Below are 15,433 nucleotides of genomic sequence, written 5' to 3'. Positions count from 1 at the left end.
TAGCACGTTCGCCTCTGTCACAACCGGAAGAGGAAGGAGACAGACCCGTATGCAGGATAGCTTCAAAGGAAAGGGGTTTAATAAATAATAAAGACAAAGACATAAGACGATAACAAAAGCAATACAAATGAAGACACTTAACAAAGACTAGACATGACGAGGGGTAAACGTAACTAATGATTCCGCGCTGCACTCAAAACGCGGCTCACTTAAATATAAAAAGACACGATGACACAATAAGGATCAGGTGTGAAGACAGGGAGGGGCAGATGAAGGCGGGGCAGACACGTGACGAAGATGATAAACAAAAACAGCACGTGGCCAAAAGTCCGGGTTCAGTCCTGACAGCCTCACACCTCCAGGGTCGGGGTTCAATTCCCGCCTCCGCCTTGTGTGTGTGGAGTTTGCATGTTCTCCCCGTGCCTCGGGGGTTTCCCTCTGGTACTCCGGTTTCCTCCCCCGGTCCAAAGACATGCATGGTAGGTTGATTGGCATCTCTGGAAAATTGTCCGTAGTGTGTGAGTGAATGAGAGTGTGTGTGCCCTGCGATGGGTTGGCGGAGTGCCAAGGGTGTATATCCTGCCTTGATGCCCGATGACGCCTGAGATAGGCACAGGCTCCCCATGACCCGAGAAGTTCGGATAAAGCGGTAGAAAATGAGTGAGTGAGAGAGCTTATGCCATTGATTATGCCATAGCAACCAATTTGGAATCGAAGAGTTCATTTTTGAATATGGCTTCCCTTATGTCATTCTCATGATTTTATCTAATCATTCAATCTACGTTCATCAGCAAACATGGGAACAAATCTTGCTATTATGGAAGCCTATCCTTCAAGTTCAGCATGGTTTTAAAAATAAATTCACTAGATTCTTTAAATTCTGTACACTATGTTTTTGTGTGTGTTTTCTCTGTGTGGGAATGTTGGAGTAAACCTCTCCAAGTTGTTGTGGGTTTACTCTGGGTTCTCTCCCCACATTCACAAACATGGCAGGTTGAATGACTTTAAAAGCTTAATTAGACTTGCTTTTAACTACACATATAAAAAAAATCACATATAACCTGTTGTCTTTTGGACCATCGCTTCTGCATACTCAGAAATGAACAAAAACCAGCACAAATAGTGTGGGTCTGCAACTGACCACTACTGACTTACCAAGCATTGTATCTTAAATGGCGTTCTGATAAACTAATCTAGACCATTATTGATTATTAACACTAACCAGTTTGTTCAATTATTTCATGTAGCCCTCAGACCTACTGAAATGTACCTGGAATTTCTAGAGTCATCGACACATTTAAGTTTGCAATTTGAGGCACAGCCCATGACAATAAACACAACAACAGTGGGAAATCAAAGAAAGACATGACCCATCAGTCTGTTTAACATTTCCTTGTATGAATTTGCTAAATTTTTTGCCATCTAGTCGAGGTTATTTTTCATTCCAGATGTACATAATGTATGCAGTTAAAGATGTACACAAAAACAAAATTTATCTACTGCTTCTGCATGTCCACACACAGTGTGTGTGTGTGTGTGTGTGTGTGTGTGTGTGTGTGTGTGTGTGTGTGTGTGTGTGTGTGTGTGTGTGTGTGTGTGTGTGTGTGTGTGTGTGTGTGTGTGTGTGTGTGAGTGTGTGTGTGTGTGTTAGTGTGTGTGTGTGTGAGTGTGTGTGTGTGTGTGTGTGTGTGTGTGTGTGTGTGTGTGTGTGTGTGTGAGTGTGTGTGTGTGTGTGTGTGTGTGTGTGTGTGTGTGTTAGTGTGTGTGCGTGTGTGTGCGTGTGTGTGTGTGTGTGTGTGTGTGTGTGTGTGTGTGTGTGTGTGTGTTTGTACTTGATCTGCTGTAATTTATTGGCGTCACATAAGGGATGTATTCCCATGTTGTGCTAAGTTTTCCTCCAAGATCCCCCACAATCCTGAATAGAAAAAAAACAGTTACTGAAGATTAATGAATAAAAACATTGATAAAAAAAATGATGAAAAATATGAAAAAAAATTCATATTGAAAAAAAGGTATGAGCAATTGATAAGGAGTTTCCTTTTGGATTTTGTACACTTCAGGCATTGTACAGTATACTGTACATGTGCCTTGTTACTGACAATTCATTTTGTACCCAGAAGGAAAAAGAATTAAAGATACAAATATGTCTGTTTCTGGAAAAGCGGGAATCAGATAGTGATCGCCAAGGTGCTGAACTGAGCCTTCAGCCTCATATACACAGCAGTGATGTAGCCTACTCTCCATCTGTCCATGAGATGGACTGCAGATGAAGAGGTATAAATTTGCATGTGTCGGATGGTAATGTGTGCTGTCTTTAGTGTGCTATCAGCAGAGCGCTAGGAGATGATGCTATGCACTTAATGAAATGGGGGACACAGGAATGCCTGTGTTGATTTTTTATTACAGATATGAAAATAGGCCACTCTTGTCAGCACTTTCCTTTGCTTGACTGAGAAACAATAAAGGCTATAAGTTCCAGTAGTTTTAGCTAAACAGCAACATAGTTTGGTTCTTTGTTGTGTGTATCATGAATTCAACACTATTTTCTGAAACTATAGAGCATTAAGTGTTTCTCACTTGTGCTTATCGATTTAATCAGGATGTACAACTGGCCCAAAAAAAAAAATCCATGGCAGAGAGGTCTTGAAGTATTCAGCGCACAAAGCAGACCTGCTTTCTTTTATAGAAAGTGGTACATTTGAAAGGTCACATTGATTTGCAGTCTGCTGAGCACTGCTTCACAGGCAGCAATGGAGGTCCTCTGTATGAGAGAAAGAAAGTGAAATTAAAAGAAAAGGTCAGAGGAGCATGGAGAGAAAGAGCCAGAGGAAACCTTTCAAGTGCTCATCCTGACAAACACATCTGGGGACTATTTCATATGACATATTTGTCAGTTTGTAAAGCATTGATACAATCCATCTGGCTGCTTACGTTTCACACCACAACCATTGGTCTGATGTGCACCGTGGTTACAGTGAGGGCTGATATCCGCTCCGACTATACTCGCCAAACCTCCTGATTCTCAGAGGGCCATTTTCATTAGTGTTTTAATTTGTCTTCCTCCACTTTTACTCAGATTATTATGCTGGCTTTGTAAAACATAGACAACATAGACAACAAAAAAACATTTACAACATAGGCATGTGACATATCAAAACGCTCAGAACAATGAGGAAAACTGCCTCACGTGTATTCTGATGACGTCACATGAAAATAAAAAATTAGCACAACATGGACATGTGACATATTAAAACACTCAGCCCAATTTGGGGAACTTCCTCAAGAACATTCGGATGACGTCACGTGCTCGTCTCCTTACCTCCAAATGTTTTGGCACCCTAGCTTTCTGTCTACTTGCTTCCAAAAGTAACACTGACCCTTATGTCCACTCGCCTCCAAAAAGCACCAGCCTTTGTGAATATTTGCATCGTCAAAGCCAACATCAAAGTTTGTCGCGATGAACTTTACAAATCTAGTTGTACTTGCTATCTTAATTAAAGACTGTATATGAGTTTACAAAAGTACATTTTATTAGACAATCTTTGGTGTATTAGCGAGATTGCATGGTGTGTAATGGTGACCATGGATGCTATTAATAGTTTACTATAGTTTAATAGTTTACAATTAAATAAATACTTCCTGCCCATTGGTTCCTGACTTTTCAGACACCCGGTAGTTAGGTTTGTTTTTGTAAAAACTGACAGGGCTGAGAAGACATTTTTATTTTCAAAACCATTTTTATGTTTATGCTCAAAGTTTATTGACAGTTTATTGTTTCTTTACACACCAGGGTATGGCTATGAGGTTTTAAAGAATCTCACATTACATTTCCAAATCTCCAAATCTCCACTGACAGAACAGATTTTAAGGGATACATTCCTGTCATTTTGTAACTTTCAGTTCAGTTCAATACAATTCAATTTATTTGTATAGCACTTTTAACAATTTCCCATTGTCTGAAAGCAGCTTTACAGAAGTCTGGAAACAGAAGAGAGAGAGAAATAAATATAATAATAATAATAATAATAATAATAATAATAATAATAAGAAGAAGAAGAAGAAGAAGAAGAAGAAGAAGAAGAAGAAGAAGAAGAAGAAATAAGAGTAAAAACAAATAAGTGAATATATACAATTAAAGTTTAAAATTAATTTTAAAAAGATTAACTTAAAATTTAAGATACCAGATATCCATCTCTATCCCTAATGAGCAAGCCGGGGGCGACGGTGGTAAGGAAAAACTCTCTGAGATGATAATAGGAAGAAACCTTGAGAGGATCTAGGCTCAGAAGGGAACCTCATCCGCATTTGGGTGACACTCTCTTGTCTCTTTGAGATGTCTTTTAGGGTCACACCAACTGACAGCAGTGTCTTTTGATAACGTTTTATTGCAGCACAGAGATCTTTTGATCATTTGTAGACATGTCCACTGACAGTAATGTCATTTTTGAGGTCCTGTTACCTAACACTGGTGCAATTTGCTGCTATTTGTAATCAATACCATTATAGTCATTATCATATTATTTATATATTAGTGTGTAACTTGAAATGGTCAGACTGTCCCACAGACTGTCCCACTTTTATTTTCAGAATCTCTCTGTCTTTGTCTTCGTTGTATGTCCAAACTAATAGGCCCGAAACCTTTCTTAAAATACTACATATAACCAGAAATATAGCCATGTAAACGTCATATAGCAATATAAACGTAGCCATGAAACCATTCTACATTGGCTCATTATATGAAGTGTGCATTAATGTAACGTGGCTTCTTGGTTAGTTTGGAAACTTTAAAATGTTTGTAAATGCAATGGTTCAACTCCTCACTGTGCCAAGAGAGTAGATGTTCATCTGCTGCATATTATTGTGTAATATATTCTACTCCATTTTTGACATACAACCAATTTCTGAGACTTATTGCTGTCAGATGTGAAGCTCCAGTAATATTTTCGTCTGCTTGTCAATTCCACAATCTCCGCGCAGATTACTGGTCTTGTTATTTGTATCAAACCCTAATTACCTTGTTTCCTTGTTGTAATATTGCACTCTATGGAATATATTATTAAAAACTACATTTAAAAACCACTGAACCATAAATGATTGTGGGAGATGGGGGCTCAGTTCTGTTACATAACGGATAAGCCGTTGTGATCAATATTTTGCAGAGCTGTCGGTTTACCAATATAAGTACATATGCTCTGCTTTTACCCAGACAGGCATAATAAGAGCTTAGCCAAGCAAACTGGCAAATCATAACTCTTGTACTATTAGGACTGTTTTTTAGGAGGACTTTAGTAGAATGAAGTTCTCCTAATCCTCAAGCACAGCATTGAAGAGGAGGCAGGTACAATTAAAACTGGGTTTATTCACCAATTGTAGGCAGTCCAAAACATTAGACAATCTCATAGCTAGGAACAGGTGCAGGTCAACTGAGCAGCAAACAAACAGTATGTCAGAAAAGGCACGATCAGAATCGGATAAATACGTGAACACACAGAAAATGAAATATAAGGAAACTGAGTATATATTTTGGAACATAGCTATGTTTTATTAAGGTGAACTGTGAGTATGTGGCAATTGAAAACAGTTGAGGTGCAATCATAAGTCTGGTGATTGTGCAGGTGTGTAGCTTTAAGTGGAGACCAGCATGGCCATGTTTGTATACCCCATTGTGTTATGGGAAGTGGTGTCTGCATCGGTACTGAACCTAATGATAATATGCATGTCTATATACAAGGGGATGTATTATTTATTGTCTTTATTATATTTACCTGCATGAAGCTTACACATTGGAATGACAATTTTAATGTGTTCTCACAGATGAACTGTCCATTATTGTGTTATTATAGACTGATTTACAATAGTCTGTATTTAGAAACTCTAAAAAACAAAAACCCTAAAGCGTTCTTCAGCTGTCCCTCTGGAGGGAATCCTTAAACTGTCCATCCTCGCAATAGGATAATAGTTTTTCTCTATTAGAGAAGTGTCCCAGTCTACTACTTTGATGACAGACTGAAACAGCTGAGATGCCTATTAAACTATTACACTGTTAAAGGGTGCTTTTTTAAATGTGATGGTTCTTCAATGCCTGGCTTGTGTAGTGTACTGGGTGAGGTCAAGACGTGAATGCCGAAATATACCGGAAAGGATTTTCATCATGGCTGTCAAAAAAATCTGCTTCCTTCTAGTAGAGTATATAGTAAATAGTGCAACTTGTATAGCTGGTCCCTTTAATTCTGTTTCTGTCTTTATGATCGATTGTGCCCTTTCCCATGCCTTCTGGGAATGTTAAGTCTCAGAGCTGCTTGAAGTCACAGAATGACTGAGTAGGTGTTTTCCTCAGGTGATCATCACTGCTTTGTATTTCTACTTCAATGCATCACTCACTGAGTGAATATGTTGAATCATTGGTCAATAATACAGCAGAGATGCTGGTAGGCTTGTCAAAGTCTGAAAACAAACCAGTTTGTTCTCCATTACATAACAGTTACACTTTTGTGATTGGGAGAATCTTTAAACTTTATATAACATAACACTACGTCAGCATTATGCTATATATTGTATGTACTGGATAATTCTGACTGAAGCAACCCTCCGAGTTATAAAGTAAAACAAAAAGTCTTGGTGTCCCTGCTGATGTTCTCATTTTCCTCTGTGTGGCTTGAGATATTGTGGAATAAAAATAGAAAAAAATATCTGTCATCTTAAAATAGATGAAGAAATCACACTGCTGGCTGGTAAATGCTACTGCAGCTATAAGAAAAACGTATACAGACAATAACATGACATTTAAACCAGTCCAGATATTTTAAGACTTTTGTGTCTTGTACTATTTTGTGTAGAAAGCAACGCATTACATAATGAATCTGATTACTGATACTCTGTTTTTATGACTGAATCATTAACTTGCCCTTGTTCAGTCTCACTCACACACACACACACACACACACACACACACACACACACACACACACACACACACACACACACACACACACACACACACCATTTGGATAGTGCCTACAACTCCAGTGCACTATAGTGACAGAAGAGATCATGGCATGCTGGTAGGTTGTTAAGCAGATCAACACACAGCATGATGCTTATCAATAAACCTTTGACTGTTTTTCAGGGACAACTCAATTTAGGCCAGTAAGAGAGGACACTGTATGCTCACCATGCAGAACGGTCAATAATGTGCTATTACAGGTCATTAGTCATTAGACTGAAACACTGGGCAATGACCGTTACATTTGTTGATTTTTATTGTAAGGTCTTATGTACAACACATCATGAATAAAGTGTTATTAATATTAACCGAGTATTAATTAGAAACAAGTCCAGTTACTGTGCCAAAAAGACAAGGAATGAAGAGAACTGAAATCCCACTTAGATTTCATGAATTTTTTATGCCAATTGAACAGTTTTTTTTATGCAATAGATGATGATGGGTGTGTGTTGGCATGTGGGCAGACACCAATCATCCACAAAAGCTTAGTGATTCTGTTGTAGTACAGGAGCATTATCTCTTTTACACACTGTCTCTCTTTGTCTTAAAGCATGAGCCTGGTGGAGTGCAGTGATAACTGAAAGCTAGTAACTCAGTTTCAGGTCTCGGCCTCGTGGAACAACTGAACAGGGTGATTATGTGGAAGGTACAGTCCAACTGTGTCTGGGTACTTCAGAGATTAAAATGTAAACTGAATATAGTCCCTTTATCTCCAACTGCAGTCATCCCGTGTAGGCACAATGGCATTTAACCACAGAAAGTCAAATTGACAGAGAATTGACAGATTCAAAGCAAAGGTATCTACATATTTGTGACAGCTTTAATGCTCAGACATTTTGGTTCTAACCTTCTTTTATGCTACACCTTTTTCTAATCTAATTGTTTTGTAATCAAAAGAGTGGTTATTTTGCAAAGCATGCTAGTAGAAATGCTAGTAATAGAAATACTATTTCTTTTACTAATAATAGTATTAGAAATATCAACATGTCAATTTCTGATCTTGTTTTAATTTGTACCTGGAGATGAAAGTGATGTAATCGCAAACAACAAAAAACGCTTTGGGTTTTTTTTTCAACTGAGAAAAAAGTTAGGATAATAACCTCAATGAGACGTTTCTTGTAGCCAGCTACCGGTTTCTGACATCAGGAAGAAAGTTTTCTCCTCAATGCAGAACTCTGAGGAGTTTCTTGCATGCACGGTCCATTTCAAATCACCACACATGATCTCAATAGGATTTAGATCTGATTGGATAAGATCTGAATAGATTTACTGATATGTAGTGGGTCATTGTTGCAAGGTCCACTTCGACTTCAGCTTCAATTTTTTGGCAGATGGTCTCATATGTTCCTCAAGCATCTTCTGATACAATGTTGAAGCAAAGCATCCACAAACCATAACACTCCCACCTCCAGGTTTCACAGTTGGTATGAGGTTCTTTTGCTGAAATACAGTATTTGGTTTATGTTCAAAATAAGCCCTCTGTTACGGTGTCGAAGTAATTTAATTTTAGACTCATCTTTTCAAAGCAGATTATTCCAGAAGTCTTGGCCTTCGTCTCTGTGTTCTTTCAGAAACTTCAGTCTTGCCCTCATGTTTTTCTTAGACAGCTAAAGTTTCCTCCTTGCACCCCTCCCATGATAATTAAAGCTGTCAGTCTCTTTCTGAGTGTAAATTCATGCACTTTGACATCAACTGTTGCTACAAAGTGCTCTTGGGGTGAGTTTTCTTGGATGTCCTGACCTGGCCATGCTGGCAGTTGTTTTCAATCTTCTCCACTTGTAAAGCATTTTCCAGACAGTGGAATGGCTGAGATATTTTTATATCCCAAACCAAACTAAATGTCTGAGGTTTGAATAAGACAAGCCTCCTTCAAAATGCTCTGCAGTAATGTTACAATTATTTATACCCGATGTCATACACCTGCAGGTCATCTGATCCATTTTAAGTATAAATATATGTAGGGATGTCCTTAATTTTTCCTGACATGAAATTGGAGTTTTATTGCATTTTATAGATAATTTAACAAAGACCTTTCTTTAGTTTTATTTGCTTAGTTATATTACTTGAATATTAGAGAGGGGGGGGGTGCAATGCTGTTAAGGAAATGTGGGCTTTGTGCTCTCTAGTGGATGTAATGGTATTTCTGCGGCTGGATCACCATGCAATCAAGCTTTCTTCTGTCTCTCAAAATGCCCAGAAGAATCTCAACACTCAACAGGAAAGGCTTGGTTTGGTTCTGGACAAAACAAAGGAAGTCAACATAAATCAAAAGAAATGCAAGCCAGAAAGCAAACAGGAAACTTTAATTACAGGGCAAAACTTGTTTAAAATTATTTCTTTCTGATCTGTTTTCAAAGGCAGGGAAAGCAAAGTGCCCAAGACTACAATAGTGGCGTGTTTTCACCTAATGGCATGTTTTAGATTTGTTTATTCAATGTGTGAAGCAGAAAGTCAGTATGTATTCGGAGGCCAAGTTCAGTGTGTTCTCAAGTCTGAAAAGTATAACTTCAGTTCAAGGTGGAGAGGGACGGTCAGACTAGACAGATTAACTAGTGGGACAACTAAGTCTTCAATAATTTGTTGAAGGAGTAATGAAATAATATTGGCAGTGTGCATACTATGACTGTAATCATTTTAACTTGTCAAAAAATGTAATACTCTGTTGTGTTTTATATTGAGCCCCATAGATATGATGCTTGGCCTTTCATCCATTTTCACTTTGAGTAATCTTGACATGAACCATCGTACAGAACTGAGCTAGAACTTAGAAATATTTTATGAGAAAGGCACGTATGAATTTAATGGTATTGGCTTTCTAATGAAGCACACACTGGCTTTCTGGTGATGTTTTCTGCCAAGTAACCAACCAAGATGCTGTACTAGATATTTTTATTAACCAATTACTGATGAAGAAAGAACTTGAGTCACTGTGTATCAAATCAAATCAAATTTTATTTGTCACATACACATACATACAGGGTACGATAAGCTTGGAAATGCTTTATGCAACTGTCCGGTATAAGAATAAAAAAGTATATATAAAAAGTTAAAAAAATGCAAGAAATAAAATAAGAATAAAATAATAACAAGTATAAACTATATAAGAAAACTATATAAAAATATGAAAATATAGATGAGGAAATAATGTATATACATATACATAAATATACATATACATAGATGTGTATGGTATTTGAAGATTGTTCTTAAAGTGTCCAGGGGCAGTATGGTGTGTAAATAGTGTATAAAGTGGCACTGTGCTGTGTAAGTCCAGAGTTAAAGTGTCCTTAGAATGTCCAGGTAAAGTATGGTGTGTAAATAGTATGTGGAGTGTATAAAGTGTATAAAGTGGCACTGTGCTGTGCACGTCCAGAGTTAAAGTGACAGTGACAGTCCAGAATTAAAGTGTCATTGCAAAAAAGGGATAATGGTGCATAGAACAGTGGGGATGGAGAGAGAGGTCCAGTGCTAGATCCTGGGTGTCTCCTGGTTTAAACTCCGAATGGCCTACGGGAAGAAGCTTCACCTCATCCTCTTTGTGTATGGTTAGAATGGTGTGAATGGTGGTATAGTCAAGACTAGTCAAGTCAAATCAAATCAAGAAGCTTTTATAGTCATTTCAACCCTATATAGCTGACGCAGTACATAGTGAAATAAAAGGTTTCTCCAGGACTATAATGCTACATACAGTACAACAACACAGAGCTAAGGACTTATAGTAAGTTGTCCTAGCCACATAAAATGCATCGTGTGCAAACCTAGTGCAAACTGTGTGAGAGAAAAAACAAAATCAGACAATGCAAAATACTAGATATACACTATGTAGCCAAAAGTAATGTGGACATCTGACCATCACATCCATATATGATCTCTTCCAACGCTGTTGTCACAATTTTTTAAATAAATAACACAATTGTTTAGAATCTATTTATAAGCTCTTCTCTTCTATTTAACTCTTCCCTTTAACTAAACTAAGTGTTATCCTAAATATTAAAGTATATAAAGTTAAAGGTAGAAAAAGACGAACTTTTTATAGCTATGTTGTTGTTTTGGTACATTTTATTCAATACATACTCTAATAAATATGATATGAAGCAACTAATCATTTTCTAAAGCATTAATTTTTTTTTTTCGTGGAATTAAAGTGGATACTTTATATGTTCGTAATTTTTAAAGACAAGCTTCTCTTTTTTTCTTCTGAGGGTAGATATTAAAATTCTATAGCCTTTTATAAAATATAAAAATTCAGGAAACCATTAACTTGGAGTATATGTGCTGTTCTATCCTGAGAAGACAAAAGCTTTTTCTGGATGCACTAATATGCCATTTTGTTGCACATTTCTTTGTTATGATTGCAACCTTGCATCAGTCCATTTAATCAATGCTGTGCAAGACTAAGCCATGAAACTGGAATACAGGCTGTAAGTAAACATAGCCGCTGCCCATAACAGGTTATATTTTACTGATGATGAATGCTGATGATAAAGGCCAAGTCTGCCATTCACACTAAAAATGGGTCACACAGAATATGTATGAATACGTAAGACTAAATATAACCATGAGAGAGAGACAGAGATAACTTGATGATAGAAGAAAGACAAAAAGGTATTAATACTTGCAAAAGATTAGTACTGTGGATCTAATATGGCAATTATATGGCATATTTACTCAAAATAAAGTTTACGCAAAGCTTTTCTGTTAATGGGTAAACCTTTGTGGAGTTTATTTTACCTTTAACGATCTAATCTTTAATTGTTACCTTATCCTTATACCTATGTATGTCCCACTGCACCTTTTCTGACTGCACTCACCACTAGCTGAGCAGCTGAATGCATTTTCTGCTAAATTAAATGACTTGAACATGAAAGGGGTTCTAAGAAAATGCAAAAGCTTTATGATAAAATATCTTTCTATAGTACAGAGATAGAGTGGCTTAGTGGTTAGCACGTTTGCCTCACACCTCCGGAGTTGGGGGTTCGATTCTTGCCTCCGCCTTGTGTGTGTGTAGTTTGCATGTTCTCCCTGTGCCTTGGGGGTTTCCTCCGGGTACTCCGGTTTCCTCCCCCGGTCCAAAGACATGCATGGTAGGTTGATTGGCATCTCTGGAAAATTGTCTGTAGTATGTGATTGTGTGTGTGTGAATGAGAGTGTGTGTGTGCCCTGTGCTGTGTTGGCACTCCGTCCAGGGTGTAAAAGCGGTACAGAGAATTTTTTAATTCCTCGTAAACAATTACTCAAGTGTTCATATCCTGTTCGCAGCGCAAGTTCATATTTCAGACAAGGACACATTTTAGTACAGCTCATAAAAGTCCTACTCTCTGGTATTCTTGTGTAGTCTTTCTTCAGCTTTAAATTGCTGCGTTCAAAAGCATTATCTTAACGCACTGACACTGTGAATAAAAGACATCTAAGAACCTACTGATTTTTAAAAACATATCTGTCATTATATGTATGTATACAGTATAGTGTGTGGTACAAATCATACGGTGCTGTAACAATTCGTTTTTTCACCTAAATTAATATTCCAGAATAAAGGTTTAATAAAAAAAAATTTCTGCTTCTTTTTTTGCAGTTTGATATGCAGCGGATAACATTGGAAGAACTCAAGCACATCCTGTTCCATGCCTTCCGGGATCACCTCACAATGAAGGACATTGAGAATATTATCATTAATGAGGAGGAGAGCCTAAATGAGAATTCAGGGAACTGCCATACAGAGTTTGAGGGAGGTGAGCTGACAGTCTTAAACAAATGTGTGTGTGTGTGTGTGTGTGTGTGTGTGTGTGTGTGTGTGTGTGTGTGTGTGTGTGTGTGTGTGTGTGTGTGTGTGTGTGTGTGTGTGTGTGTGTGTGTGTGAGAAAGAGAGAATAGGAGCACACAAGGCCCATGTACTGTACTAAGAGCTTCAGCATTCAGGACCGTTTCCTGACTGAGCACCCACAAGTCTGAGTCACAAATCCAAGCGGTGCCACAGGAACAGATAGTGATGCCACAGTGATGCCACATGTCCAATTTTCATCAGAAACAATTAGTCTTGCCATGGAGGGAGCTTCTGTGGCATTGCAGCCACTAGTGGGAACAGCAGGGCCTCAATGGCCATGCGTTTGTGTAAGGCAGAGAGCATTTTCTACCTCATGCCACCCTGATAATTGATATACCTGACCATCGTGCCATTGCCCAGACAGATCAGAACATCACAGTACTTTGGAGCACTTTTGAGTACTTTGTAGAAAGAACCTGAGGGTCAGCAATAGCACCCTTAATCCTACCGGATTTGTGACTTGAGATTTTATGACATCACCACTCTTAGACCCTCCATCCATCCATCCATCCATTTTCTACCGCTTATCTGGGGCCGGGTCACGGGGGCAGCAGTTTAAGCAGGGACGCCCAGACTTCCCTCTCCCCAGACACTTCCTCCAGCTCTTCCGGGGAATACCGAGGCGTTCCCAGGCCAGCCGATAGACATAGTCCCTCCAGCGTGTCCTACAGTAGGTCTTCCCCGGGGCCTCCTCCCGGTCCTCCCACTCTTACACATAGCCCTTTTTTTTGTTGAGAAAAGCTTTGCATATCGAGAAAGTAAGCACCCATACACTTTTTGGTGAAACAAAAATATGTTTCTTTTAAATAAACTTGAAGCGCAGCCACAGACTGGTGGCCAATCTCTTGCTCCTGTGGCATGATGTAGATGCTGCTCAGTGGGCAGTGTTTTTAGCAGTGAAGCATCCTTTTCCTTCATTGAGAGGCTCTGTGAGATTTCTTTAATATGGGCAGTTGTGCCACTTCTAATAACACAAGATGAGCAAAAGAGAGCAAGTCATTTGTAAGGGAACTGTGAACATTATATCATATGATTGCTTCACATGTTTGCAGCTCTGATGAGACCTTTCAGAACCTTTAGAGGACATCGGAGTGTTGGCTACGAGTGCCATCTGGTTGGTCTATGTTTTATGGCTTCCCAGTTCCGAACGCCTGAAAGTCCTCTCCTGAGCTAATTTGGCGACAGACCCAAAGAGCACTCCAGGCATGAAGGACAGACTTTTGCAGGTTCACTTGTAAATCCTAACGACATTGTGAACGTTGCCAGTCTCTGAGCCATCAGAAGGGTTGTGCTTAATAGCATGAGCCATAATGTGAAGCTTCAGTTGTAAATTTTTAACTGAGTGATGTCCAATTTCAAACTATTCATATGCTCAGAGAAACCATAAATCCTTTCTTGGTCTTGTGCTGCATGTCAAACAGTGCCAAGCCTGAATGTTTGTGGCTAGTGGCCTGATTATTATTGCTTATTACCAAGTCTTTGGGTTACAGAAGATTCATTTACAGACTGCATGAGTTTAATTCCATGTGGGACTGCTGGAAACCTTAGCCACAGGTTTGTCATCCAAATCCAAGGGGTTGGTAAAGCAGTGCCAAAGTCCATGAAGCCAGGTTTTATAACAAATGGAGTGGCAACAGCACCACAATATCATGCTAGTATGTTTACAGCTGCCATTATGAGCTAGCAGGATTCCAGGTAGCCACATTATGGCACAAGGTTAATGAAGGGACACACATTCGGTCTTCCTTGTAGATTGGTTGATGTGAGGAAATTGGTTCAACATACTGTACATGCTCCTGTCCTCTGATCCATAGTGAAGCTCTAGAACCAAGCGGATGGCTTGGCAAGGATGTGGACAGTAGTAAAAGTGAAATGGATGGATGCACATACACTGGCCCTGTTCATAACAATAGCTCAAGTGGATGCAAAAGGAGATAGATGAGCACACACTTTAATCTTTTTAATCAAAATTAAACTTAGAAATAAATGTAAAGTAAACAAAAAATGCACAATATTGGATGGTTGTGATGGCTCTGATAGAAAGTTAGCCAAAACCCTGCTAATATCAGGTTATCAAGTTTAATTATCATCCATGATTCTTTGTCATAGTAATGTCTGAAAAAAATGTAAGTCACTCTGGATAAGAGTGTCTGCTAAATTCTGTAAATGTAAATCTGTTTTTTTTTTATTGCCACAAACATTATCACGCAGTATTTTAGAGTAAACCATTTAAAAATAGTAAAAAAATAAATAATAATAATATGAATGGGGGGGTGGTTTAGTGGTTAGCACATTTGCCTCACACTTCCAGGGTCGGGGTTCGATTTCTGCCTCCGCCTTGTGTGTGTGGAGTTTGCATGTTCTCCCCGTGCCTCGGGGGTTTCCTCCGGGGACTCCGGTTTCCTCCCCCGGTCCAAAGACATGCATCGTAGGTTGTTTGGCATCTCTGGAAAATTGTAGTGTGTGAGTGAATGAGAGTGTGTGTGCCCTGTGATGGGTTGGCACTCCGTCCAGGGTGTATCCTGCCTCGATGCCCGATGACGCCTGAGATAGGCACAGGCTCCCCGTGACCCGAGGTAGTTCAGATAAGCGGTAGAAAATGAGTGAAT

At 38.8% G+C, this 15,433-nt stretch overlaps 1 protein-coding gene across 2 annotated transcripts in view; it reads left to right on the top strand.

Annotated features, from left to right (window-relative positions):
- Positions 1-15,433, top strand: part of caln1 (calneuron 1) — a 54,141-nt gene that overhangs the window by 34,552 nt on the left and 4,156 nt on the right. For both annotated transcript variants that reach the window (XM_027136603.2, XM_027136594.2), the window contains exon 5: positions 12,576-12,732. In XM_027136603.2, the coding sequence (XP_026992404.1) occupies positions 12,576-12,732 (157 nt within the window). The remainder of the gene's footprint in view (positions 1-12,575; positions 12,733-15,433) is intronic.

This window comes from Tachysurus fulvidraco, chromosome 11, assembly GCF_022655615.1.
Source record: "Tachysurus fulvidraco isolate hzauxx_2018 chromosome 11, HZAU_PFXX_2.0, whole genome shotgun sequence".
Taxonomy (NCBI): domain Eukaryota; kingdom Metazoa; phylum Chordata; class Actinopteri; order Siluriformes; family Bagridae; genus Tachysurus; species Tachysurus fulvidraco.
This window is presented reverse-complemented; position numbering and strand designations above follow the sequence as displayed.